This window comes from Psammomys obesus, unplaced genomic scaffold (assembly GCF_907164565.1).
Source record: "Psammomys obesus unplaced genomic scaffold, mPsaObe1.curated_primary_1811, whole genome shotgun sequence".
NCBI lineage: Eukaryota > Metazoa > Chordata > Mammalia > Rodentia > Muridae > Psammomys > Psammomys obesus.
Window position 1 is genome coordinate 1,199,350 of NW_026585690.1, and position 27,512 is coordinate 1,226,861.

General features: G+C 43.5%; 3 protein-coding genes across 3 annotated transcripts in view; 1 reads left to right on the forward strand and 2 right to left on the reverse strand.

Annotated features, from left to right (window-relative positions):
• The window catches only part of Odaph (odontogenesis associated phosphoprotein), a 5,464-nt gene extending 1,291 nt beyond the window's left edge, over positions 1-4,173 (reverse strand). The window contains exon 1 of the mRNA XM_055595403.1: positions 4,107-4,173. Within this exon, the coding sequence (XP_055451378.1) occupies positions 4,107-4,173 (67 nt within the window). The remainder of the gene's footprint in view (positions 1-4,106) is intronic.
• A 17,587-nt stretch (positions 4,174-21,760) lies between these two features.
• On the reverse strand, positions 21,761-24,217 carry Thap6 (THAP domain containing 6). The gene is given in 5 exon segments (XM_055595416.1): positions 21,761-22,913; positions 22,916-22,976; positions 24,013-24,069; positions 24,072-24,133; positions 24,205-24,217. Coding segments are annotated over 5 exon segments (513 nt in total). The 3' UTR covers positions 21,761-22,593.
• A 450-nt stretch (positions 24,218-24,667) lies between these two features.
• Rchy1 (ring finger and CHY zinc finger domain containing 1) overlaps positions 24,668-27,512 on the forward strand; it is a 17,295-nt gene continuing 14,450 nt past the window's right edge. The window contains exon 1 of the mRNA XM_055595883.1: positions 24,668-25,146. Coding sequence (XP_055451858.1) covers positions 25,057-25,146 — 90 coding nt within the window. The 5' untranslated portion in view covers positions 24,668-25,056. The remainder of the gene's footprint in view (positions 25,147-27,512) is intronic.

A 27,512-nucleotide genomic window follows, 5' to 3' on the forward strand; every position in this document is an offset into this window, starting at 1 on the left:
AGAAAGAAAGAAAGAAAGAAAGAAAGAAAGAAAGAAAGAAAGAAAGAGAGAATCCCAGAAGCAGAAAGACACATACGGTATATACTCACTTATACGTGGATATTAGACATATAATATAGGATAAACATACTAAAATCTGTACACCTAGAGAAGCTAAGCACTCAAAACGACAAACAGGATGGACATTGGAAGAAGGGGAAAACAGGAAACAGGTCCTTTGCCTACCACAAAGGGCCTCTGAAAGATGCCATCAGTGTATCAAAGCAGATGCTGAAACTCATAACCAAACTTTGGGCAGAGTGCAGGGAATCTTATGAAAGAAGGAGATAGAAAGACCTGGAGAGGACAGGAACGCCGCAAGGAGAGCAATAGAACCAAAAAATCTGGGCACTTGGATCTTTTCTGAGACTGATACTCCAACCAAGTACCATTCGTGGATATAACCTAGATAACTTAGAACCCCTGCTCAGATGTAGCCCATGGCAGCTCTGTCTCCAAGTGGGTTCCCTAGTAAGGGGAGCAGGGACTATCTCTGATATGAACTCAGTGGCTGGCTCTTTGATCACCTCCCCCTGAGGGGAGAGCAGCCTTGCCAGGCCACAGAGGAGGACAATGCAGCCAGTCCTGATGAGACCTGAGAAGCTAGGGTCAGATAGAAGGGGAGGAGGACCTCTCCTATCAGTGGACTTAGAGAGGGGCATGGGAGGAGATGAGGGAGAGAGGGTGGGATTGGGAGGGGACGAGGGAGGGGGCTACAGCTGGGATACAAAACGATAAACTGTAATTAATATAAAAAAATAAAAAATTAATTTAAAAGAAAGAAAGAAAGAAAGAAAGAGAGAAAGAAAGAAAGAAAGAAAGAAAGAAAGAAAGAAAGAAAGAAAGAAAGAAAGAAAAAGAAAGAAAGAAAGAACAAAGAAGTACACACAGCTTGGTTCTGAAAAGAAATTTGGGGTGCCGGTTCTTCTTGTGCCTGAATTACCCATCCGAGTTGGTCTTGCAAAAGTCAGTTTTGCTGTGCAGAGTTCCTTGGCTAAGAACGTTTTGACTTGGACATGAGAAGACCAGACAGATGTAAATGGTGGAAACATGCACCTCCTACAGGAGCTGCGAATGCTGGTTAATTAAAAACAAAAACAAAAACAAAACAAAACAAAGCAAAAAAAGCTAGGTCTTTCTTTCCTAGGACAGTTGGTGTGAGTTTCTTGGCTACACCAGATATGGTTGATTATATAGCTACCTTTTATAGAACTTTTATAGCAGCCTTGGCCCGCCATCATCATACTTATCAGCTATGACATTATCACTCCCAAAATACCTACCAGATCATTTTCCAGATTGGCCCTTCCACTGGCCTGTGGAAGAACTAAATCATTGGAGAGAGAAATCTCCATTTCTATAAATGCAAAAGTTCCTATGTTCCTAGCTGTTGGGGATAGTGGGAAGATTAACACGTATTTCCCATACATTACACACTGACATACCAGCAAAGGGACTGCACATCAAAGCTAAGTGTCCTGAAAATTTAATAAGACCAAAGTAGGTGACATGTTTGAATGCTGATTAAAATAGCTGGAGAGTCAGGGCAGCACCATGTTCCAGAGGCAGGATTCCTGCGTTCTGCTTCTAATATTCTGACTATGGCCAAAACCCCTTGCCCCTGATGCTTTTTCCTTGTTTTCAGGATGGAAAGAATAATATGGCCTATCCAATGGGCTTGTGAGGTTATCCAAAATAAAATATTAATGTTTCTTGTTGCACAGTGTCACATAATGATAGTCGGCTATCATTATTGTTAACTGTTGCGATTATGAGTGACCTAGAAGGATAGTTAGCAGCACAGGTTTCATTTCTTAGGTCCTTCAGATTTACATTTTATACGTGAGCTGCACATCAAGGCGAGGCAAGGGCTAAAGTACATTATTGCTGTAAGTCTAGGACTTCCATGAAGACAGGCATTATTGACTCTGTTGCCCATTGCTGATGGCCTCAGCTCCTGGAACACTTCTTGAATGACAATGTTATCTATGAGCATTCACTAAATGGCCAGGCAGACATTGGCTATTCCTCTCAGTGTTTTTGTGGTACTCAGTGACAATTTAATTTCTGACTTAGAATGTTTTCAATAATAATTTATATTTCAAATTATAGTACTGTATAATACAAGCAAAAATGTTGTTTAGAGTTTGGATATCATTTTTAAATGGGCTTGTTATAGTCTAGACATGAAATTTATAACATACCCAAAAACTAGCACTTTAAAAAAAAAAGGTAATGATGAGAAGATCTTTTTATAATTACCTGTACTCTGTGGTTATCTGGGCAGACAATAGCTGTTTTGTAGAGGGCTGTAGTGATTTTTAGAGAGCGCTGGTCTAAGTCTGCCATTCTTCCTTTACAGAGAACCTGGAGTTTTAGATTTCCCATGTCCTTTCAGACTTTAACCATGAAGAAATATCAGTGCCATGGTTAACTGACCCATAGTAACTGTAACTTAATTGGACTCAGAGAATGACTGGCTATTTTTGTCAAATCCATCATTTGAAAGATAAAGAATTTAGAGCCCAGAAAATGCTATATAGGCCCTTTTCAGTATGCTGTAAGTGAAGTTGGCTCAACAGTGGGCACATTCCATGTCAGGTGCTATACTAAATGCAAAGGTGACAGACATAGCATAGCACCTGCCTCTGAGGATTGGAACAATACTACAATTATACAGATCTGCAACAAGAGTGGAATGGAACATACACTGTAGGTGATATTCAGATTGCTATGACAACCCAAAGATGTCAGAGAAAAAAAAATCTGTTTTATAATAGTATGTATTAAGAAGACTTGTAAATGCAATATTAAGGTCACATTTAAATGCTGTTACTTGAAGCAGAATTGCAGAAAGCAGATGTGAAGCAGGAAAGGAGCAGTAGCTGCCATGGAGGAAAGGATGCAGAATGTAAGACACATATGACTCTGCTGGACAGTCAGTCCCAGGACAAGTAGAAATGAGTGATGCACTAGAACCCAGGCTGCCAAACTCAGATCAAATCTCACATTTCAAATGATTCTTTTGTTTGTTTGGGAACATTGTCTCACTACACAGCCCTGGCTGTCCATCCTGGAACTTCCTATGTCTATTCACAGGTATCTTTCTGCTTCTGCCAGGATCAAAGGCATGCACCACCACACCCGTCCCTCAAAGCATATTTTTATATATAAACAATTGAAATACCTAATCCCATTATAACTTTTTAAGCTATTTTCAAAGCCCCCAGAAAACAAAACAAAACACAGAAGTCAACAAAATTGGTTCTGTGACCACATGTGCCCATAAACTGGTAAGAAGGTGGCCTCTTTTTCAGCAGATGTCTGGAACCTTGTCTTGGGAATTGGGGAGCTGTTGTCCTGTGATAGTGTAGTCTGTGCAGAGGCTGGATTAGGGGATCTCTGGGTATCCAACAACAAGTGTATTGCCTCTCCCCAACTCCAGCCTGTCTTAAACACTGTCAGACCACAGCAGGGAAAACTCTGGTGTCCCCAAACCCCATGCAAAGCCCTAGGTCAGGGCACGGACATGGCAAAGGCTCTGTTTGACTCTGGAACTCTCCTCACTGAACAGCATCTTGTTCTGGAATTAAGGTCAATTAGGGAAACAAATGCTCGATGTGGGCCCCCAGATTCTCCTTCCCTTTCCTTTTTTCTCCTTTTCCATTACAGTGCTGTAATTCCAGGTTGAGCTTGTTAGCATAGTAACAACAGCAGCAGCTGTGTAGTGCTTTTAACCTGAGGTTTTAGCATACAGCTCAATGGTCACTGCTAGCCCCACAACACTATATTGTCGCATCACATACAAGAAATTTGCATGCAACGCTCAAAATGGTTACAGGTGTCTAAAATCACAGCGCTAATGCTGAGACTTGGATTCTGGTCTTCAGATGAGGAAATCCATCCTCTCGTTTTAACCACACAGGCTGATGCTAGCAGATATAAACAAAACCAATTTATGGAATCATGTAATCATGGAAGCCACATTTGTTTTTAATATGATACTATGTAACCCACATAGAGTAGGTAAAAACAAACAAACAAAAACAAAAACAAAACCCTCTTACCTTGTGCCATAGTTACCACCAACCAGCAGACCAGTAACCAGAAGGAGAAGTGGAGTCCGGGAGCCATGGCTTCTGCCCTAAATACTCACTGCTCTGGTCCCAGTGCTGCTTTAAAGGAGAGTGAGGGAGTGAGGGAGGGAGGGACGGAAGGTGGGAGGGAGGGAGTCACCAGCCTGACTCAGGCAGTTTGTATTTGCATAGTGGACCAAAACCGCCTGTACCTGTGGCCTGAGAGTTAAATATTCTCAAGGAAATAACCAGACAGTACTCATCAACCTGAAGTTTTATAATTCCAGACAAACACCATTCATCTCTCCTTCATTCCGGATGGAATGAAGTCACCTCATCTTCACTGTCCTTTCAGTTACAAACGTTCCCCCGCCCCCTTCACCGGCTTCTTTTTACTTGTATCTGTGGCTCTTCAGCTGCAAGGGAAGGTTCCTTCCCTTGCTTGTTTTTCTACTGCTGTGACAAAGCACCGTGACCAAAGCAACTTACAGATCAGTGGTTCTCATTCTTCCTAATGCTGTGACCCTTTGGTACTGTTCCTCATGTTGTAGTGACCTCCAACCAAACAATTATTATTGTTGTTACTTTGTAACTGTAATTTTGCTACTGTTATGAATCATACTGCAATAATATCCTAATGTGCAGGATATCTGACGTGTGACCCCTGTGAAAGGGTCTTTTGACCCCTAAAAGGGGTCACAACCGACAGGTTGAGAACCAGTTATAGAAGAAAAAGTTTATTTTGGGGGCTTACAGTTTCAGAGAGTGAGTCCATGACCACCACCATGGGGGAACATTGGAAGCAGACAGGCAGGCATGGTGCTGGAGCAGTATCTGAGAGGCTTCCTTCTCAGCCATAGGCCCGAGACAGGGAGAGAGGGTGAGCTAATGTGAATTGGTGTGGGCTTTTGAAACTTCAAAGCCTATCCGAAACGACACACCTCCTCCAACAAGGCCACACCTCCTAATCCTTCCCAAACAGTATCACCAACTCTAGGTCAAACATTCAATTCTATAATCCTATTAGGACCATTCTCAAAAAAACCCTCACAGAAAAGGACTTCCAGGGGGGCACTTAGCCTCTCATCACGTAGCTTGACTTCCTGGAGCAAAACATGAGGGAAGAGGAGAAGTAGAGGTTTCCTGACTTGTTTGAAGAGACTGCTGTAACAGTTGACCTGAAAGTATACATATAACTTCTGTAACAGTTGACCTGAAAGTATGATTCTTCTCTGCTTTGTGTCTGCCAATGAGGGAAAGGCCAGGGTTAGAAAAGTGTCTTTCCTTGAAGCTACTACAGTCACTGTTTAAACAAAACTGAAATCTGAGAGTATAACTATTGACTCTTCTTTCTAGACTTTCTTCAAGGTCACCAACTTGCTTGTAAGATGGATATGTGTCGTGGTCACTATTCCATTGCTGTGAAGAGACACCATGACTCTTGTCATAACATGTAAGGCAACTCTCACAAGGGAAAGCATTTAACTGGGGGCTGCCTTACAGTTTAAGAAGTTTAGCCCGTTATCATCATGGTGGGAAGCATGGGAGTGTGCAGGCAGACATTGGCACGCTGAGAGAATCAGTGAGAACTACACACTGATCTGTAGGTAGAGGTATCTGGGCTTGGCATGGGCGTTTGAAACCTCAAAGCCAACTACCAGTGACACACTTCCTCTAACAGTGTTGTTGCAAATCTCCTAATCCTTTTAATCCTTTCAAATGGTGACCCTCGGTGACTAAGTATTCAAATTTGTGAGCATATGGAGGCATTCTTACTCAAACCACCACAACATGATACACTATCCTGTGCCTGGATAGTCTCCTGATAGGGTTCTTTCCGTTGCAGAGAGTAACAGGAGGTGAGCACAAGTATTAAGAGCCTGGTTTTTGCTAGGGGAAAAAAAAAGAAACCTCTTTGAGAGGCTGAGGTGGAAGAAGGGCTTGAGCCCATGAGTTCTAGTCTAGCCTAGGCAACACAGTGAGTGAGGCCCTGCCTCAAAAAACAAACAGAAATATGTTTTCTTCTTATCAGTTCAGAGGCATGATCTTTGGAGAGGCGTTTGTTTTAGTTGGTGTTCTATCACTGTGGTAAGATACTTGAGAATCAATTTATATGGTATAAAGATTAATTTTGACTCATAGTTTCAGAAGCTCTTGTTCTTGGTCAGTTGTTTTTGAACCTGTGGTGAGAACATTATTGTAGGGGCACAAGCTGTTCATCACATGGTGACCAGGGACCCACGTGGGTGGTGCTGAGTTCCCAGTGTTCCCTTTAAGAGCACCACCCCAGTGATCTAGCTTCCATTCACTAGTCTTCATCTGGTAAAGGTTCCACCAACTGCTAGTGGTGCTCCAGGCTGGAGACCAAGGCTTTAACATAGGGGCATGTGGGGTCTATCAAAATCTGAACTATGGTAAGTATCTCCCACAGAGAACTATGAATAAGGGCATTGAAACAAAGCTCAAACTATTGTGCTAGCCTGTGAAAGGAAGTATTTGTGTGAGTGTGTGTTTTTAATTAAATATCATAATGTCAAGTCAGAATTTGTACTTTTAAGAGGCTGTGTTTGCTGAAACATCCAATCAGTCAAAAGCCTACATTTTGCTGGGCAGTGGTAGAGCATGTGTAGTCTTAGCACTCGGGAGGCAGAGGATCTCTGTGAATTAGAGCCCAGCCAGGCCCACAAAGCAAGGTCCAGGACAGCCAGGACTGCAGAGAGAAACCCTGTCTTGAAAAACAAACAAAACAAAACAGAACAAAAGCCTGCTTTGATCAGTGTTTTTCATCAGCACTTTAGAAAGATCAGGATTTAATCATAGTCTTGGGGCTTAAAGGGTGGCAACCGAGAGAGAGGCCACCGAGGATCAAAATGGATGTTTAGAAGGCAAAGAAACACAAATGAGAGAGCGGTCAATTTCTCAGGCTCGATTTTAGTCCTTGAAAAAGTTCTAGAACAACTTTTGTTTTGGGGCAATAGGGTCTTATTACATTGCCCAAGCTGGTCTTGAACTTTGGGCTCTGGCCATAATCCTGCCTCTTGGGTGACTGCAACTTAAATCTTGTGCTACCATGCTGCATGCCCAGGGTATGCCAGACCCTGTTTCAAGGGATCCGAATACAGACAAAAAAAAAAAAAAAACAAAAAAAAACAAAAACACCCATCACAGAGTTTATATCCCAGTGCTGTAAGATAACACAGGAAGATTAGGTATTAATAGATTAGTGTGTTAATAGATTAGGCATTGATAGATTAGGGTGTCCTGAAATATGAGCTACAGAAAAATGAAAATGCTCAAGGTAAGAAATATGAGGAGGCTGGAATTTTAATTCAAAGATGATATTTGAATGAAGACTCCAGGGAGGTGGGGAAGTCATGCATGTGGATGTTTGGAGCAAGAGTGATTCAGACAGATGGTGAAAAAGCCCTGAGGTAGAAGTAGGGTTTCATATAACATCTGCCAGCATGGAGATTGTTGTAGCCAGGCAGGAGACCGCCATCAGGGAGCGGTAAGGGAGTCCCAGGAGGCTGGCTCACTGTTGTGGGTGAAATGGAGAGCAACTGGAGGTTTTTACAGATAGTCCCAGCATGATCCTACTTGCACGTTACAAAGGTAACTCTGTCCATTGACTGGAGAGTAGACGGTCAGAGACAAGGTGGTCTGGTGAGAGCAGATGATCACAGTAGTCTTGAGGGAACCGTGGGGACTCCAGTTGAGGTGGTAGCGTTGGAGCTGTGGGGGATTCAAGGCTTGTGTTGGAGGCCAAGTTAAGAGGATTTCCTTGTAAATTGGACGTTGGGTGTGAGAAACCCTGAGGAGTAGTATAGTATCATGGCTCTTGGTCTGGGGGTTAGGGGATGAGAATATGGCTGAATTAAAACATGTCATTATACTGATGTGTTCATAAGTAATTGGGAGAATAAAAATATCTTGCCCAGGCATGGTAGCTTAAGCCTGTCAATCCAGCACTCAAGAGACTGAGGTAGGCAGATTGCCATGAGTTCAAGGCTAGCTTAGGTTACTTACTTAGTGAATTCAAGACCATGCTGGGCTACAGACTAAAACCTTGTTTTAAAAAAATAGCAGCAAAACCAAAAATGCCTTGTTCTGGAGAATACAATGTTACGTAAGAGAGTAAATGCTGAGAACATTATTCTTGGAGCAGTTACTGGTCTCCAGCCGTGTAGCGAGGGGCAAGTGGTCAGAAACTGGGGATTCAGACAAGTGCAGTTTGGGCCCTAAGAAGGATACACATTGCTGCCCAGTTGGATCCAGAACAGCTTTGTTCCTGCTAGGGGAGAGAAAGGACCAGGTGACAGATGGTCCCACGTGTGGGACTGTTTCTGTTGACCCACAAGGGTACTGGGTTCTTTAGCTTGCCTCGTTTGCCCACCTGCGACTCTCGTGTAATAAACACGTGTTGTGAGAGAGTTTGGAAGTGCTAGCCGGGTGGCAGAGCTAGTTCTGTGCCTATGATGGGCCTTTTCTCAAAGTTTCTCTCACAGTTTTGGAAGGGACGGAAGTGGAGGGTGGGAGAGGCAGAGAACACGTTGCTCAACCTACTATGGCAATCGACATGGGAATAGATGTCACAGCCAAGTTGAGCTCACATATCTCTTCTTTTGCTCTGGACTCTGGGATAAAGTATGCGTAGCATGGTATGAATCTGACCTTTTTCTAATGGATAGAAGCAAATCAGCTTTTAGCCTCAGTGCTGGGAGCCCTCGGGAAGTAGATACGAGATAATGTGTGGCATGTCAATGAATGGAGCAGTGGGAATGATCTGTGCCTGTTCATGGGTAATTATGTGCCTTGCCATTACAGGGAAGGACAGAGAACAAGATGGTAGCTTTACCCAAGGTTCGTCAGTGCTCTCTTGTACCCTGTGTCTTGGATTTGGACAAGGGGGATTTTGTAGCTCTTTTCTCGTCTTAAACCCTATCATGGCTAGTCTTATGTCTTGTTTTGACTGGGTCTTAGTGTTTGTATATGTAATCAACTATTGTTGCAGGTGTCATTGTGAGGGTGTTTTGGGACTGAGTCACACAGGTTTGCCATCCCCCTTGTGAGTGGGCCTCAACGAGTCAGTGGCAGGCCTGAAAAGAGCAAAAGTCTGATCTTCCCCCCAATGGGAAGGAATTCTTCAGGGGGCATCTGCCCCAGATGACAACTGTTTTTCAGGGTTTTCTCTGGACCTCTAGTCTTACCAGACTACACCATGGAGTTTGAACTCGTCAGCTCTTATAATTTTATGAGCTGACTCCTTAAAACCAGGCCTCCTAACAACCATGCTATATTGGCTCTTCCTCTCTTAGAGAGTACTAATTTACCTGGCACATTTCCTCTACATTCATGGGTATACATGCTGCTTTTGAGGCTGAGTGGACAGGTATCATTTTGTGAGATTCAGAGGATAATTTACAGTAACTACAATAACAGTATTTTTAGTATTGAATGAGTGAGTTTATTAAATAATGCGCACACACACACACACACACACACACACACACACACACACAGGCACACATGCACACAGAGGGAGAACATCCAGTAGAGACTGCCTGGGGAAGCCACTTTAAGGCAGCCAGCTAGCATTCCCAAGTAGAAAGTCTGAGGCAGAGCAGGGTGTCCCCAGGTTGGGCAGAGAGGTAATGTTATCAATTTAGGACTTACAAACATCTAGTGCAAACTCATTGGGGAAGTTGAGGTAGTCAGCTAGAGTTCTTAACTAAAATCTTCTCCACGGCTAATCTTCCTGTGGCCAAACTTTCAGGTTCTCTTTCTCATAGTGGGCACAGCATTATGGGGTAAATATGATCAGCACCTGTTGGAAATAGCTCTTCTTCTACTGGTCTTCAAGGACAGGACACTTTTACTGTCTGCTGTTTTCTGTTCTCCTCCCACCCTATGACAGGTGAGGTGGGGCAGCCCATCCCTCGACCTCACAGAATGCTTTGAGACAAACATGCTTTCGTGTGAAGCAGGTGGACAGCCCCTCCTGCAGAGCCGGCCTCTCAGTGAGCTCCAACTCGGCAAGGCAGTTTGCTAATATCATGCGGGCACACAGGAAGGCACTTAATAGATCTGTTGCTCCTAAATAAAACAAAGGCCACCACCAAGTGCCCCTTTGCCAGTGATGTCATGTCTGGAGCATGTCACACTTTCTTCAGAGGATCTGGGTAAGGGGAGTAGCTTGTTCCCATCCGCCTTGTATGCACCCCATTCTCAGGAGGCCAGGCTTCTGCATTCTGGGGAGGAGCGCATAGTGCCTTCACCCTTGTCAGTCCCTCCCTCTTTCCTGGTAGTTTAAAAATGTGTTTAGAATTTCAGGGAACTCAAACTCTGATTATACTTTGTTTGGCTGATAAATGATCTTAGTAAATACGTTGTTTAGGTTAAAAATAGAATTATTTAGTTTAAATAAATTTTAATGGGGCTGGAGAGGTGGCTCAGTGGCTAAGAGTGCACAGTGCTCTTGCAGAGGACCTGGGTTCTTTCCCTAGCACCTTCGTTAGTTTACTCACAACCTCCTATAATCTCAGCTTCCGAGAATCCAATGCCATTTTTTGTACTTTATGGGCACCTGCACTCATATATCCAACCCTCCCAACAAACATATATATAAATAATTAAAGTGATAAATATAAAATTTCAAAAATATTTTTACATCCATCATCTGCCTATCTGTCTGTCTGTCTATCTATCTATCTATCTATCTATCTATCTATCTATCTATCTGTCTCTCGTGTGTGTGTGTGTGTGTGTGCACGCGCGTGCGCGCGCGCATTGGAATGTGGGGAAGTCAGAGGCAACTTGTGGGAACTGTTTTCTTTTTTTTGTCTGCATTGTCTTGTTTTGTTTTGTTTTTTTTTTTTAATTTTACTAATTACACTTTATTCACTTTGTATCCCCCCATAAACTCCTCCCTCCTCCTTTCCTGGTCCCACCTTCCCTACCCCTTCTTCATGCATGCTGCTCCCCAAGTCCACTGATAGGGGAGGTCCTCCTTTCCTTCCTTCTGATCTTAGTCTATCAGATCACATCAGAAGTGGTTGCATTGTCTTCCTATGTGGCCTGGTAAGGTTGCTCCCCCCTCAGGGGGAAGTGATCAAAGAACAGGCCAATCAGCTTATGTCAGAGGCAGTCCCTCTTCCCGTTACTATGTAACCCCCTTGGACACTAAACTGCCATGGGCTACATCAGTAGCAGGGGTTCTAGGTTATCTCCATGCCTAGTACTTGGCTGGAGTATGAGTCTCTGGAAAGACCCCTGTGTTCAAATCTTCTGGTTCTGTTGTTCTCCTTGTGGGGGGGGGGCTGTTTTCTTGTTCTGCCTTGTGGATTCCTGGAATCATACTCTGGTTGGCAGGCTTGATGGCGGTGTCTTTACCCTGTGAGCCATCTCTCTGGGCTAAATAGTTTATTTTTGATACTCAGGTTCAGTATAAATTGAAATGGAAGCTAGAATGTTGACAGGGTGGGGTGGGAGATGTTCAGAAGGACTTTCCTGTTCTGTCCTCCTGTAGCTTTGGGGGCCTTTGAGGATTCAGATCTCCCAGGTGGGCGACAGATCCACTTCACCCTGCATTGCTATGCAGAAAAGCTCATTCACTCTCCAGCCTGGCTTTAGAGCTGCAAAGGCCGCTCACCCTGAATCAAGATCAGGCTGAAAGTGCTGCCTCTGCCTGGGAGAGGACTGCTCATAGGGCCTGGTGAGCAATGTCAGGCGCGCCGTGGATCAGGCTGTCTGTGCCAGGGAGCGTGGGAGCGGTGGATGCCTGTGAGTCAGGCTGAGGAGGCTCTGCTATGGCTGGAGCTGACGGTCTGGGTCTTTGAGGGGATTGATATGTGTTTGGTACTGACTTTAGGCACAGCTCTGACTTCCTGGAGGCTCTGTTGGCACATCATCCACTCACTGCAGCTGTTCCAGGAGTGTAACTTGACATTACAGGCCAATGAGGTCGGGAGATAAGGAGTTGAGGCCGGAGGGGGTGACTTTATTCGAAAAGTCCACTGTGATGTGAGTTGATTTAGGAGCACGTGGTTTACAGGGCTGGGTGACAGACGCTCCCACAGTGGCGTGGATACCTTCTTATCATCACAAGGTCCCAGGTCTGCAAACAGATGGTGCGCATCCTAATTGTTTAATCACAAGAACTCTTCAGCTCTGCACATGTCAGCAAATACACAAGTGATTATTTTTGTCTATTGATCAAATTGCTGACATGCAGTTCCTGACACGACACGATGGGCAGGCTAACAGGTGAGACTGCCCAGAGTAAGAAGGTAAACGTTAGGTTGTGTTAAAAATAAAGAGCTTTGTTCTTGGCCTTGGGACTTCTCCTAAAGGAGGTTCAGTCATCTTTGCTATACCTCCAGTTCCTCCATTTTGCAAAGTGGGAGACTGAGGGCTGTAGAAACCTCCTGAGATCACCTCAGAGATCTGACAACAGAACGGCAATAACACGCTGTTCAGAGCAGAGCAATGCCCACTTCAAGGCCTTGTCAGTTAAGGACTTGAAACACAGTATTAAGGCAATGGAGTAAATCAATACTCGAGTTCATGCCATGTCACCAATTATCTGTGAGACCTTAATTTTCTCGTCTGTTTTGTTTAGTCTAAGCATTGGACCTATACAAAGTCCCTTATTTATTGAACAGCTCAGTGAGGTATAGGAGGCAGTCACCCCCATTTTAAAGATGAGAACGCGGAGGCACGGAGAGCAGAGACGAGTGGTTGGTAAATGCTAACAAACTCAAGCCATCTGACTCCGGAACTCTGGTCTTTCAGTATCGCGCTTCATTGCTTTGATACGTTGGCTCTCAGTTTCGGTAAAAGACCCATGAATTTTAAGCATCCTTAAAATTCATGCTTTGTACTATGCCACAGAAAGGCTTGACTTTTTTGTTTGTTTGTTTGTTTCTTTGTTTTTTTTATGAAAGAAAAGAATAAGCATAAAGACAGAAAGAAGGACCCTGTGATGGCCAGCTTTAATTGTCAATATGACACAACGTAGGCTCACTTGGGAAGAGCCTGTCAGTGTGGTGGTTTGAATAAGAATGGTCCTTGTAAACTCAGATTTGACTATTTAGGGAGTGGCACTAGGTGGCATGGCCTTGTTGGAGGAAGTGTGTCACTGGGGGTGGGCTTTGAGGTTTCAGAAGCTCAAGACAGGCCCACTGGCTCTCTCTTTCTGCTGCTTGCCAATCCAGATGGAGAACTCTCAGCTCCTTCTCCAGCACCATGTCTGCCTGCATGCTGCCACACAGCAATAGAAACCATAACTAAGACAGTCAGTGAGGAATTGTCTACCCTGGGATTGCCCTGTGGGCAGGTCCGTGGGAGATTGTCTTAATTAGGTTCATTAATAAGGGACAATGCAGCCTGCTTTGGGCAATGCTGTTCCTCAGCTAGGGGGTTCTGAAATGTATAAGAGTGGAGGAATCCAGCTAGGAGCAAAAAAAGCAAGTGAGCATGTATGCATCTGTTCTCTCTGCTTTTGAATGTGCTGTGACTAGCTGTCTGGAGTTCCTGCCTTGATTTCCTGCAGTGATTAACTATAACCAAGACTTGTATGTTAGATAAACTCTTTCTCCCCTAAGTGTCTTGTCAGAATATTTTATCACAGCAACTGGAACAGATGAAACTAGAACAGAAACCACACAGAATGAAAGGCATAGAGGTTTCATTGACTAGTTGTAATGAATGCATGGCTTCATTTAGGTTCTGTTTTAAACAATTTATGGTTAAAAAAAAATGAAGACAACTGGGGAAACATGAACACTAAGTGGGTGCTTGATGCTGTTGAGGGACTGTTGTCACCGGATTTCTAGTGTGGCTTATTCTCAAAAGAAAACAAAGCAGAATTGTATCTTTAAGAGATCGTGTATATACAGTGTATATGATGCTACCTGAGATTTGCCTCAAAATGACCAGAAGAGGGGAGTGGCTCCAGATGGAACAAGATTACCCATGTCTCATAACTATTTAATAGTAGGAGATGAGCACATTAGAGTTAAACTATTTTTCTTTGGAGCCTTAGGATTATACATTTTTTAAAAAGTTAACTATAAGAACATTTATTTAATTCTGTCTGGGAAATGTCAAAAGCCCTGAATTCCTACCTTACCAGGCAGAATAACTCTCTCCAGGGAGATGAAAGGACAGTAATGAAGCTGGCCATGGTGGCAGCCATCTTTAATTCCAGGACTCTCAGGAGGTAGAGGCAGGCTGATCTCTTGAGTTTCAGAACAACCAGTCCTACGTAGTGAAATCTGTCTCAAAAGACCGTAATACTAATACTGACACTAATACGGATACTGATACTAACTAACACTAATACTAGCGAATACTAAAATTCGTTAAAAGTAGACTGGTAGAACATTGCTCAAGAGATTCACCTTCTAAGGGTACTGCCACTTAGTCAGGGAGAGCTCTGATGGTTTGTGTGTGCTGGCACACTGTAGGGCCACTCCCGCTGAAGGCATGGGCCTCTGAATGGAACCATGAATGAGTTCGGTCCACTGTGCGTTGGAGAACTCCTCTGTCATAAGGTCAGAACTATCGTTTACTGCCTGGGCCAAATACAAGGATGAAATGATCTTGTGTGTTTCATACAGGGCCAGGGACGCCTTTAACTGTTTAACATCTTATTCTGATGGGAAAGTGTACACGAAGAGGTTTTCCTAACAGAGAGTCCCCTCTCTGCAGTGATCCCATTCTGGCCCAGGGATCGCTGCTCTCCGCTCGGCCGCCCGCACACACTTCACCGGGTTCCTCCTACAATCACCATTTCCCTATTCTTCTGCCTCTGCAATTGTGGAGTACCCTATGCCTGCTAGTCATAAGTTTTCATTCTACTCGTGTTAGGAATGCTTATGGCAGTAACAATAGGGAGTAGTAGGGATAAAATGTTAATAAAATGCACTATTAAGGAGAGGATTCGAACCTCTGGGAACAAGTCTTTTAAGTCTTACGCAATTTCCTGACTCTGCCACCCTCATTACCTTGTCTAGGCAAATTATAGTACAATTACATTAAGTCAGCGTTTCTATGGCCAGGGGAATTGATTTAGGAGTAGGTGCTGGACTCAAGTAAAGTCCATCAGGGCCAGAAAAAAACGTTGTTCTGAAGCTGGACCTCTTGCCAGGAGCGTGTAATACTGGCTACTCAGGAGGCTAAGGCAGAAGGCTCCTAAGTTAAGGGCTGGTGTAACCTACAGGTTAAATTCAAGGGCAGCCTGGGCAACTTAGTGAGACCCTGTCTCAAAAATTAAAAAATACACAAAGAAGCTGGGGCGCAGCTTAGTGGTAGACTGCTGTCTAACACGTTGTAAGTCTCTGGGCTCCAGCGCTCTCCTCATGAAGCAAGATCTGGTACCTTTGTGTGAGCGACTGGAAAGGAAACATACGTTTTGCCTTCGGATCCGAAGTTTTCAGGAGATATGGCCCTAGGAAGGGAGAGGCTGCTTGGCTAACAAATGGGGGAACACTGGATCCCGGGACTTGAACGTCTAAATCCAGCTGTCCTTGATGCTCTATGCAGCACGCTGTGTTTGATTGAGAAGCAATACCAAGGAAGCCTGAAGCAGCAAGTCACCGAGCGTGAGAGTCGTCTATGTTAAAAAGCAGAACGAGGCGTGTTGCAAGTTTGTGTTTCTGTATTTATCGATCAGGGCTATTCTGTCATTCTGTGCAACCCTTCTGAGAGCTCTGAGAAGCCATGGCATGAGGCAGACACCCGCGTAGGAGAAACACATGCATACTTGCTTGTTCTGCCTGTAAGGTGGTTGAGGTGATATCACCCAGGGCTCAGCCAACGCTGGGCTTGGTGGTAGCATCAGACAGATCCAGATTGCGGTGATGAGTAACTGTGGGCTGCCCTCCCCCTCCTCACAGCAGGATGACATCACATTCCTTCCTCACAGTGACCCCACAGGAGCTTCTGAATGCAATGGCTGAAGTCTGGCCTGTGGGACATTGTGAATATTCATGCAACAACTCAACACCCAAACCTCTGGGTCTAGCATCGCAAATCAGAGCTGACAAGAATGAGATTTTTCTGGTTTTGTTCTTTTTTAATTCTTCTTACTGTTTTTTTTGTTGTTGTTATTGTTGTTGTTGAGGCCTGGGCAAGTTATTTTTCCCTGTTCAATCCTCTCAGATGGCAGTCCCTACCTGACAGAGTTATTGGGAGGAGAATGAGAGTGAAATAGAGACCAGCATCTTATGTCAGCCGTCACTACTACTGAAAACCAAATCTTCCCCAAACAGGCATCTTTTTCTTGAACACGGATGTCTGATGCAAGTCACTAGAAGGGCCAGAAACAGAGTTTTTTTTTTTTTTTTTTTTTTTTTTAAATGGTGATTGGATCTATGAGAGCAAGAGCAGAGACAACTCTCAGTGATGGAGACTTTATGGTTGTGTTCTAGATTGTATGGGACATTAAGCAGGCTGGAAAGCTATGTTTGAATGTCCTTGACTGGGTCAAGGGTCTGTTAGGTGACTAGTTATGTATCACACATACACACACACATGGTTTTGAGAACATCAATAGTTAAGCCAGCACAGCTTTGAGAAAGTTCCTTGAAATTCCCGGATGCCACTGGAAATAGTAATTCAGGACTTGGACTCCACACCCCAGGGACATGATGAAGAGAATGATAGCAAGTAATCTCCACTTCTCACAGATAAAATGATTTAGATTGTAGTTTGTAGAATGCCTATCTTAGTCTGTTTTCTGTTACTATAACAGAAATGCATGGAGCTGGAGAATTTCATAAATGAAAGAGATTTACTTAGTTCATAGTTCTGGACCAAAGAGTTCAAGATGTGGCAGCTGCATTTTGGGGAGAGCCTCATGCTGCTCCACTCCAGCCGTGTAGGCCAGCAGCACTTCACAGCATTATAAAATCAACTTTTGAAAGAGCCACAAGTAGGCTTCATTTTTATTGTGTGTTGACTATACCTTATTTTTATGCCTGTCTCCATAAGGTAGTCATTACTGATTTTTGTGGTTGGCTTCATGCATAGCCTATATACCTCATTCTTTTTTTTAATAAAAGTACTCTGTCTTATAAAGCACAAGGCCTCAAGCTGCTGAGTCAGATGTGATGTCACCTTTCAAATGCATATATGGCTGGCCACAAGGATCGTGGGAGTTGATTATCTGACACAGATATGTCGGGAATTCCTCTGCTGTCAACTGACCACAAACCACAGCTCTGGTTGGTCAAAGACTGTTTAGCAAGCGACTCAGTACTCTGAGTGCTCCAAGGAGCCAGACTATGAGCTGGGACTATTTCAGAATGAGATATAGTGCTTCTTCCAGAATGTCAATTAATATTCTGCTCCATTCATGAGAAAAATTTATCATTGACTGAATCAAACTGTGTTTCATGACATAATTAATCAACATTCTGGTGCAAGTTTACACCAGTCTGTGAAACACATTTTGAGGAGTGTTGTTTTCATTTTATGAGAGTGGATGAGTGAAATAATTATATAAAAAATGGACTAGGTGGCATGTTAGAGTTAGGGTGGAAGGGTGGAGAAAAGATTCTTCATAAAAAAATAAAAATTCTCTGTAAGTTGGACCATGTTCCTTGCTCACTTTTAGTTGGCACAAGAGAGGGACACATTTCTCAAGAATGCCATCAACCCCTGCAAAGGTTTCCTCCTCTTGCTGTTTTTCTCTTCTTTTTCTGACCCCTTTTCAATGTTCCTGAGATGGAATTTAAGAGAGAAAAACATTACATGGAAAGTTCGTTGGATAGTCTTGGCTTTAAACACTTTTTATTGCCTGCTTTGTAAATGCTCAGGGAAATTCAGCACCAGAACCATCATCAACATGTAAGAGAGTGGTAGGCCTGGCTGCAACTGGGATCCATGTTGGTCTGATGTTCCTACCCTGATGAGAATGGTATCTGGGCCAGAACTTCTAAATTGCCCACATTGGCATACTCATTTTTTTTTTTTTTTCTTTTTGGAATCTTGAGGCTGGTTTTAGTGTCATCATCTTTGTCATAGCCCTTGCCACTTACCTGTATTTGTGTTCTGGACTGTATGGGATGTTAAGCAGGTTGGAAAGCTATGTCTGGATGTCCTTGACTGGGTCAAGGGTCTGTTAGGTGACTAGTTATGTATCACACACACACACACACACACACACACACAGGAATCTAGTGTCCCTGTAGATTGTGGATTTCATCTTATCATCTTTGTACCCTTTACAATAGTGTGTGCACTGCTGAAAATGGTGTGTATGATGTTATTCCAGTAAATGGTAGTGGACAAACTTCTTTATGTTTCTGAGAATATAGCAACTGAATGATACCCCCAACACTCAAACTTAGTATGTTATGGTATGAATTTATTGAACTTGAATGTTATCCATCAAGGCATCATGAATATAAAAGCCCATCTTCTTGAAATATAGCATCCTTGATATTCATGAATCATGAGTTTTAGAATTTCTCGCTGATCAGTAACCTCCTTGAGGACCAGAAATGGGTCTTGGCTCTGCTGTTCGTCCAGTACCTAGCATACTTACCCTCTACATGTAATTCCTGTAACTGAAAAACATGTGTGGAAGCTCTGAACAGGCTCTTCAGTATTTTCTATTGCTGCTAGTGCCACCACCAACACGCAAGTGTTTCTCAGGTTACAAATTGTGTATCATCTGGTCCCAGGCTTCTCAATTCTCATGCACCCCCTTTTTCTTCCGCACACAGCCCTGACGGCTTTGCTGCCCAGCAGGCACAATTCTCTGAGAAACATGGCTGCTTAATACATTGCAGATGATGTGAGAGCATGGGCGGCAACGCCGAGGACCTTCCCGAAGAAAGATTGGCGACAGCTGTCAGAGCTAGGAAATAAAGTCTGAGGAAGCAATGTGGAGTCTGACTACGAGACCTCTAAGAAAGTCCAAAGGCGGCATCCACACCTTGCCTCAAGCCTGACCCAAGCTCTCTCCTCTCTTAGGCTCAATCCCCCCCCCTTTTTTTTAAGTGTCTTTCTTAGGGAGAGAACACTTTTTCACTCAGTCAGGGAATCAGGCCTTCTGCAAGTGCAAGTGCCAGGCTTTAGGCAAGAAAAACCCATGGCCACGGTCAGACCTCTCGACCCACTCCCACCCCCTTCGCATCTTCTTGTTTCCTTTTGTAATGTTAAGCCATGAAACACAGAGGTTCCTCCTTCCCCTTACATCGTGTTTCTGAGAACCTGCACCTATCACGCCATTTGAGGGCACTACAGTGCATGGCCAAAGCCTCTTCCCCAGGAGTCTGACTTTTTTTTTTTTTTTTTTTTTGGTCAATGTACCAGGATCTCTTTTCATCCTATCTTTGTAACTGGAGCACTCCATCCGTGTACAAATCATTAAATCACCGCAAACTCATTTGCTTTGGATTCTGTTTCCTGGTAAGTTTGATTTGCTTTGTGGTTGGTTTGCCCACAGGTCCTGACACTGCTGCTGTCTGGGCATTAGCTTCTTGATTGTGTTTTAACAATGTACCACCATCTCGTTGGTTACAAACATGACACAAATTTACATGGATGTCTAAAGTGAGATGACAGGGCCGCATCCTCGTGGGTGCAGCTTGGGGTGGAATTTCGCTTTCTTTTCCAACTTCTAGAGGCTGTCTAGAAGTTTTACATGCATGGAAGACATTTAAAAGAAGAAGAGGCCAGCTGACTACAGTGCCAGGGGTAAAGGATGTGTTTTGGGACTGTGGATAGTTTTACCTATTGTCTTTTATACTTAGCTATAGCTTTTGTGTATAAAAAGATATACTTCTTGTCTATTATAGCACTTCTCTCGTTTTCTTTATCCAAACTAGGACAGACAAATCTGGAAGAACTTCTGGGTTGAAGTCTCCAAGGGTGACCCTAGGTTTGATGGCTCACTAGAAAGATTCACAAAACTCAGCATATAATTGTCCTTGTAGCTTTTACAGGAAATTAAAAACAAACAAACAAAAAACCAAACAAAATCAAGGAGAAAATGCACATGATATGAAGTTGAGAGGAATCAGGAGCTTTTGAGAGTCCTTCCCTGGTATGGGCATATGTGACACACAGTTCCTGTGGAATCAGACTGTGGCAACAATGTAGGGAATACTGCCTAGCAAGGAAGTGGAGTCAAGTATCCAAGGTTGGGGACTTGTCACATAGGCACACTTTGCCTAACACTGTCCCACATTTCAGATCCATAGAAGAAAGGGAGGTATTCATTATAAATCACATCGGCCCTCTTCATGTCTCCATTTAACTCATCACTGTGGTCCTTGGAAACCATGACCTGTTTTGCAAGTAGCAGCAGATTAAGGTGAATTCAATCAGCAGAGGCCTGTGATGACCCAGAGAGTGTTGAATCCTCTATCTTTGCTAGAAGTAGTACATAGCTGTGTGCTATGCAACTATTTGGTGGGCACATTAAGAATCAGAAATGTTCATATGACATGAACAGTAATATATAGTCTTGTGCCAAGGCTACTGATACTGTTGCTTCTGTTATCATTAAGAGATTTACACTATACAGGCATTCTAAACAAAACTATATAATTGAAAATATGGATGAGGTTAATCCAGTGAGATAAACAAGAAATAGAAGTATGCTAGCAAATGCCTGTGATCCTAGTACTCAGAAGGCTGAGGAAGGAGGGTCACATGTTCTAGGCCATCATGGGCTACATAGTGAGACACGCCTCAAAAAACTCCTTTTTTAAAAGAAGGCTGAGATACATCTCAGGACAAGAGCACACATTGTTCTTGCAGAGGACCTAGGTTTGGTTCCAAGCACCTGAACCAGGCAGCTCATACTGCTTGTAGCTTCAGTTCTAGAGAATCTACTCATGTGCATACCCTCTCCCACAAACACATAATTAAAAATAAATCTTTTATAATAAAATGCTAGGCCACAGAAGAGGACATGGCAGCCAGTCCTGAAGAGACCTGATAAGCTAGGGTCAGATGGAAGGGGAGGAGGACCTCCCCTATCAGTGGACTTAGAGAGGGGCAGGGAGGAGATAAAGGAGGGTGGGTGGAATTGGGAGGGAATGAGGGAGGACAAAGAGGACAAAGAGTTCACTGTGACACAAGCGGCAAAAGTGGCCGTGCAACTATAATGGGGCAGAATCAGAATCTGGAACCTTCCCCTTGAGAGTCTTCCAGGCTTGCTCTATTGCGTGCAGCCAGGAGAGGGGAAGCTGGAGATGCTGCTTCAGCTTCGCCTTTCACCACTGTCCTTTCTTCATTGGTAATGTGCATGCTCACAAAGAGGCTGAGGCTTTAGACTCTACCTACAGTTCTGGTTCGAGTACCTGCTGTGACTTATACATTAGACAGCAAAATTAAGTAACAGGCAGACAATTAAAAAAAATGAGGGTAAAAAAAAAAGAATCTCAGTAATTTTAGTCCTTTAGCATGGTAATTATCTTCCAAATGTGGGGAAAATCTCTTTTAGAGGGAAGATTTGCAGTCTACATGAAAACACAAGAGCTTAAATACAAAAATCTTCAACTGACCATATCTTTATGATACTAAGATGAAACAAAGTGAACAAATAAAGAAAATATGAACACATATTAATACAATGAAAGAATTGCCAGACACATTCTAACAACTATGCACAGATCTGGGAATAAGGTTCCTTTAAAGACCTGTGCTATATATGAGGTGAGACTCTGGTCAATACATTTTATTCTAATGTACAATATTTATGACTCTTAATTTTATTTTTTTGTAAGAAGTCAGGAGAAGCAAAACTTCCGACATTTGGCTTAATCAGTAAATAGCTGAAACTCTTTTTTTGTATTTCAGAAGAAATCCCAAGATAGCTCTTTTGCATGCCCACTTCTCTAAACTGCCACTAGCCGGCCATCAATTGTTTCTATTCCCACTGCAAGGACTGCACATCTTAAATAGCTTTCCCTATGCTTTACGGTTGTTAAAGGGGTCAGCAATGTTACCTTGTAGAAACCACAAAACAGCATTGCGGGTCTTCAGCTGGTACCAGCGCTAAGGGTTTGAAGAGCTGAAAACAGCTCTTCAAAGTACCAAAACGACTCTCCTGAAATCATGTCCTTTGGTGTTTGAGGCTGGTTTGCATCAGATAGTCCTTGTGGGGAGGCACTGTGCTAAAATCTTACTCTCAGGGTCTCGAGTACTTTGTTAAAAAAAATACTCTGTTGCATGACTAATAACTACAGTGGATTGGGGTGGATGCGAGATGAATGTGTGTTGTAAACGAATTCTACTTCACAGTAAAATATAAAATTAAAATCACAATTTACTATAAAGTGTACACAAGTTAAGTGTAGTCAAAGTTAGAAATCTGATGTTCTTTTAATTGCTGTAACTTAATATGGCCAACTTGATACATTTGCTTTTTAAAGATTCAACTACCTTCCAGCACCAGTTTAGGTCTGGGAAAATATAATTGTCATTGGTCACACAAACGCACAACCACAACACATCTTCAACTAGTTTTTGGCTTGCCTATTGCTGGCAGTGATGTCATTGATGATGGGATTTTGTATCGGTGCGTGAGAATCTTCTGAGAAGTATTATCAGTATCAGTGGCAGATGGGACATACAATAAATTACTTTGCAAACTGCAGGCTCCTCCTGCTTTTTCACGGTGGCATTCCCAACAGGAAGCATCCAGTCTTCTGGCAGTTTCTTGGCTGATCAGACATTCGTTCTTTACTTCCCTGGTTATCTTCCTCAAGGATTTCTGAAAATGTATTTCTTGGTCCAAAACATTCTGTAGCCTTTCCTTGGTATTCCTAGCTTGATGATCACAGACTCTAATTTATGCATAAATTTCTTTGGACTGTCCATAACACTGTAGCTATGCTCCTAAAATACAAACATCATATAAATATAGACAAAAGCTTAGCACTAAGTTTCAGCCATTTCTTTCTTCTTTTTTAAAAACTTATTATTTATACACTGTTCTGTACATCTGTAGGCCAGCAGAGGGCACCAGATCTCATCAGAGATGGTTGTGAGCTACCATGTGGTTGCTGGGAATTGAACTCAGTTCCTCTGGAAGAACATGCAGTGCTCTTAACCTCTGAGGCATCTCTCCAGCCCATTTCTTAATTTATGATGCTTAAGGAGACATCATTAGAGGCTTAGCAAGCACAGGAAGAGGATGGGAAGCAGAAGCAGTATTATGGTGGCTAAGCTTTTTTCTTTCTGAGGCTCAGAGTCTGTGAGGAGCAGGGAACACTGTTTATTAAATCCTATTAGACTTTGCCCAGGGTGTCACAGGAATGACCGAAACACTAAATTAGAATCCTCAAGAGATGGCTCAGAGGTTAAGAACACTGGCTGCTCTTCCAGAGGTCCTGAGTTCAATTTCACATGGTGGCTCACTACCATCTATAATGAGAGATCTGGTGCCCTCTTCTGGTGTGCAGGTGTAACTGCAGATAGTGCCCTTATAATAAATACATACATATAAATCAATCAATCAATCAATCAATCAATCAATCAATCTCTTTAAAAAAAATCCTCAAGCTTTATCTGCAATGCAGCTAAATAATCCTTGGTCTGAACTTGTAATTTATAGTGAACAACTTTTGGCTTATCTATTTCTAAACAGAAGAGATGGATATTTGAACAAATATCCTTCATTTAGATTGTAAACTACGTGTAAAAACAGTGAATTTAATTCAGTTAAAATGCAGACATTAGCAAAAGTGAGTCTGACAATTTGTGTGTGTGTTTTGTGGTGTTGGTATCTTGTCTTTGATTCCTTGGCACTTAAAACATTATAAAGGCATAAAGGAACCACTGTCAGCTCAATTTAACAAGGCAAGTTTAAAAGGACTTGGGAACCAAAGCTTGTAACTGCTGACCTAGGGAGAATCGCTCATTTCTTAAGAACTTGGCTTGAGTACTGCAAAGTCTTACACATTTGAAATGTCAGCCCTTTTAACTTGGAAATTTAGCAAAACAGCGCGAAGCACATCCAACGGCCGAGCAACATTTCACCAAGATTTTAACAACTCATAACAAAACTGTAAGAGAATGAAAACGAGTTAGTAACTTCAGGGCTAAGCCAAAGGCACAACCCCACCGCACCCCAACATCTCAAGTTTTGCCGGTAAAATGTTCTAAGGACTCAGTACTTTACAAGAGCAGGCATTTCGCTACGCCCCTTGAGGTCTGAGATTTCAACTTGGCAGGCTTGGTTCTTTCTCTCTGTTCTCGTATCTTCCCTGCCACAGGTCTGTGCCCATCAAGTCCTGCTGGCACACTGTTTGCTGCTCGACTTTCGGCGTCCCCTTCCCCGAAAGACACTACACACCCTCCAAGTGTCTCTCCAAATTGTGATCTCATTTAAGGCAGTGACGGTCTCCGGTACCCAGCCGAGGGTTCCACTGGGGCGTGTCTACTTCTTTTTCACTTTTCGTTCTCTCGTCTCAGACTAGCACCCCTTCCAAAGGAGGCGCGCGGGTACGGCAATGGGAACGGAGCGTGGGCAGCCGCAGACCCGAGGGGCAGGCCGAGCGAGCTCCGCCCCCTTCTGGAGGCCGAGGGCGGGGCCTCGGTTCACGCCGACGGCGGCCCCAGCCGTCCCCACCCGGCGTCGCCGGGGTCCCCTCCACCCCGACATCCGGACTGGCAGCGATGCGGGGGGCAAAGAGGAGCCCACCTACGGGTTGTCACTGGTGACAGCGGAGAGAGCGACTAACGTCGACGGCGGACTCGGCGTCTCACTCCACTTCCCCCCCCTCCCCGGAACAGGAACCGGAAATCCGGCTGCCCCGGATCACGTGATCGGCCGCCATATTGCGTGGTGGCAGCTGCTGGGAGGAGGAGGAGGAGGAGGAGGAGGGCTATCAGACGGGCTCTGCTTCTCTTAAAGGCGTGACTTCCAAGCTGGGGGGAAGGTTCTGTGGATCGTGACGGGGAGGTGGAGGAGGAGATGGCGGCGACGGCGCGGGAAGATGGCGTCCGCTGCCCGGAGCGAGGGCGGCGGGGCTGCGAGCACTATGACAGAGGCTGTCTCCTCAAGGTGACGACTTTAAAGGGCACTTCCTGCCATGCTGCCGCCGGGTCAGGCCGGGGCAGGTTGGGGCTAGGCAGCTGCTTAACTTTGGGCATACATTTTAGAGCGAGCTGCCTGTCAGGATACCCTCCACCTGTAATAGGGTTCCCCTTGCAGGGAACGTTTTCGGGCGTGAGTCGGGCGTGAGCTCTAAACTTGCTCTCAGCTTTTGTACTTTGCAAGCGAAGTTCTTGTTTATAAAGGGCCCGGGGCCTTCCTTGCACAAAATCACTTCGCCAGTGGGTTTATTCGTCATTTGCGGTTGACAGTAGAATGTAAGGCCTGTCCTAAGCGTTTCTCCAGGACCGCTGTCAGGCGTGTATGATGAAGCAATGAAAGTATAAGCAAGAGGAAAAAACAGAATATAATTTCTGTTGGTATAGGAAGTACACAGTATAGCCTGTCAGCTTCATTTGGTTGACCTATCAAGGAGAAAATAAGTGTGTGAAATGAGAGACAGTTGTGTGTAATTGCCATTAAGTTGGATATCGGAGGAGTGCCTAATACGTATATGCTGTATTGAAGCATGAGAAATGTTGTACCCATCTGTAGTTTTTAAAAGGGGCCCTCACACAGTTAAGACTGTCCTGATTTTTTAAAGAAGCAGTATGAATATTTTGTTGAGAAAGCCTGAAGGATGTAACCCAGCAGTAGAACTTGTGCTTCAAATGCTGAAGGCCTTGGCTTCCATCTTCACAAGTCTCCTCCCACTGAAAAGAAACTTGCTGTTGCCTCCCTCCCCAATACTTTAGTTCTGTCCCTGACTTGCTCTGTAATTTTGAGCAAGCTGCTGTTTAAATGGCTTGTATATGAAATTGCAATTTTAGAGGTTCCTTTTTCATGGCTGGGCTTAGTGGTGAAGGCTCGTAGTTCCAGCAGACATCTGCTTCCAGCTATTTGTGAAGCTGAGGCAGCATGAATGCCAGCTGGAACTGCTATGGCCAATAAAAAAAAAGGGGGGGGGAGTGGCTGGGGATATGCACGGTCGTTGCTAGAGTATTGATTCCAGCAGAGAGACGGTCCCTAGGTTCAGTCTTCACGCCAACAAGGAAAAGCCCTCTTATATAAACAATATGATGGATACTAGAGTGCACCTGTAGGTTTGGGAGTTAGAGTAAATATTAACTGCCACTCACTGTCTGTCTCTTATTTCTTAAACTTTACCAATCAGCCCTGGTCACTGACCTTAAAAATTACGATTAAATGATAGGCTTAGGTCTGTAAGACAACTTAAACCCTTTTCTGTAGGCCATGGTTTGGTGAACATTGCTTCATTGGGTGGGATGAGTTTCTTTCAAGCTGGTCAGTTACCTAATGTTGTGGGAGTTAAACACTATTCTTTTGATTGCATTTCTACTGAAGTGTTTTTACAGTTTCAAAGTGAGGTATGAACCTGAATTTAACATCTTGGACTTCCCCACTCACCCGAGCAAAGAAATTGCACAACCAAATTTGTGTTTTATAGCACTTAAATTGCTTTTCCCTGAGTGTCAAGCACTGTTTTTCTTTTCCCTCCCTCTCTTCCTTAAATAGGAGAGGCCAGCTCAGGGACAAGTCATCTACTAGATCAGATGCAGCTGTTCAAGAAACATAAGGAGAGACAGTTGGCTTCTGATTTGGCAAGGAGAAGGTCACTTTTGATCTTGACAAGAAATGTGTCAATGGAAGGATCCAGGATAAAACTTCCTTTGAGTGGATACTGGAAATAGCATAGAGAACTTTTGGATTTCATCATTTATCCATTTACTTATTTATTTATTCATTTATTCATTTATTCATTCATTCATTCATTCATTCATTCATTTATTTATTTATTTATTTATTTATTTATTTATTTATTTATCTATTTATTTATTTATTTATTTATTTATTTTTCAAAGTTGAGCAAAAATGTGCCTGTTTTGCTGAGAGATGTGTTACAGTGTGTTTCTGTACACTGGGAAATGATCGGACAGGTCCTTTTGTAATGCAGCAGGGAAAGGGAGAGCTCTAGGACTATTCCTGAGGAGTCAAAAGGGGAAGCACACAGCAAATCTGGTCTTTACTGCAAGCAGGGGCTAACTGTAGATTCTTTGTAAAAGAGGAGAAAGAGAGTGTAGTAGTTTGCTGGTCTATTGCTGTAATAATAGACATTGTAACCAGAAAGTACTTGGGGAGCAAAGGGTTTATTGCTTGCCTTTCCTGTGATAGTTCATCATTGGGAAAGCCCAAGCAGGAAGGCTCTCATGCAGGGCAGGCTGTTTACCCCACTAGCTTGCACTCCATGACTTGCTAAGCCTGCTGCCTTTTCTTTCTTTCTTTCTTTCTTTCTTTCTTTCTTTCTTTCTTTCTTT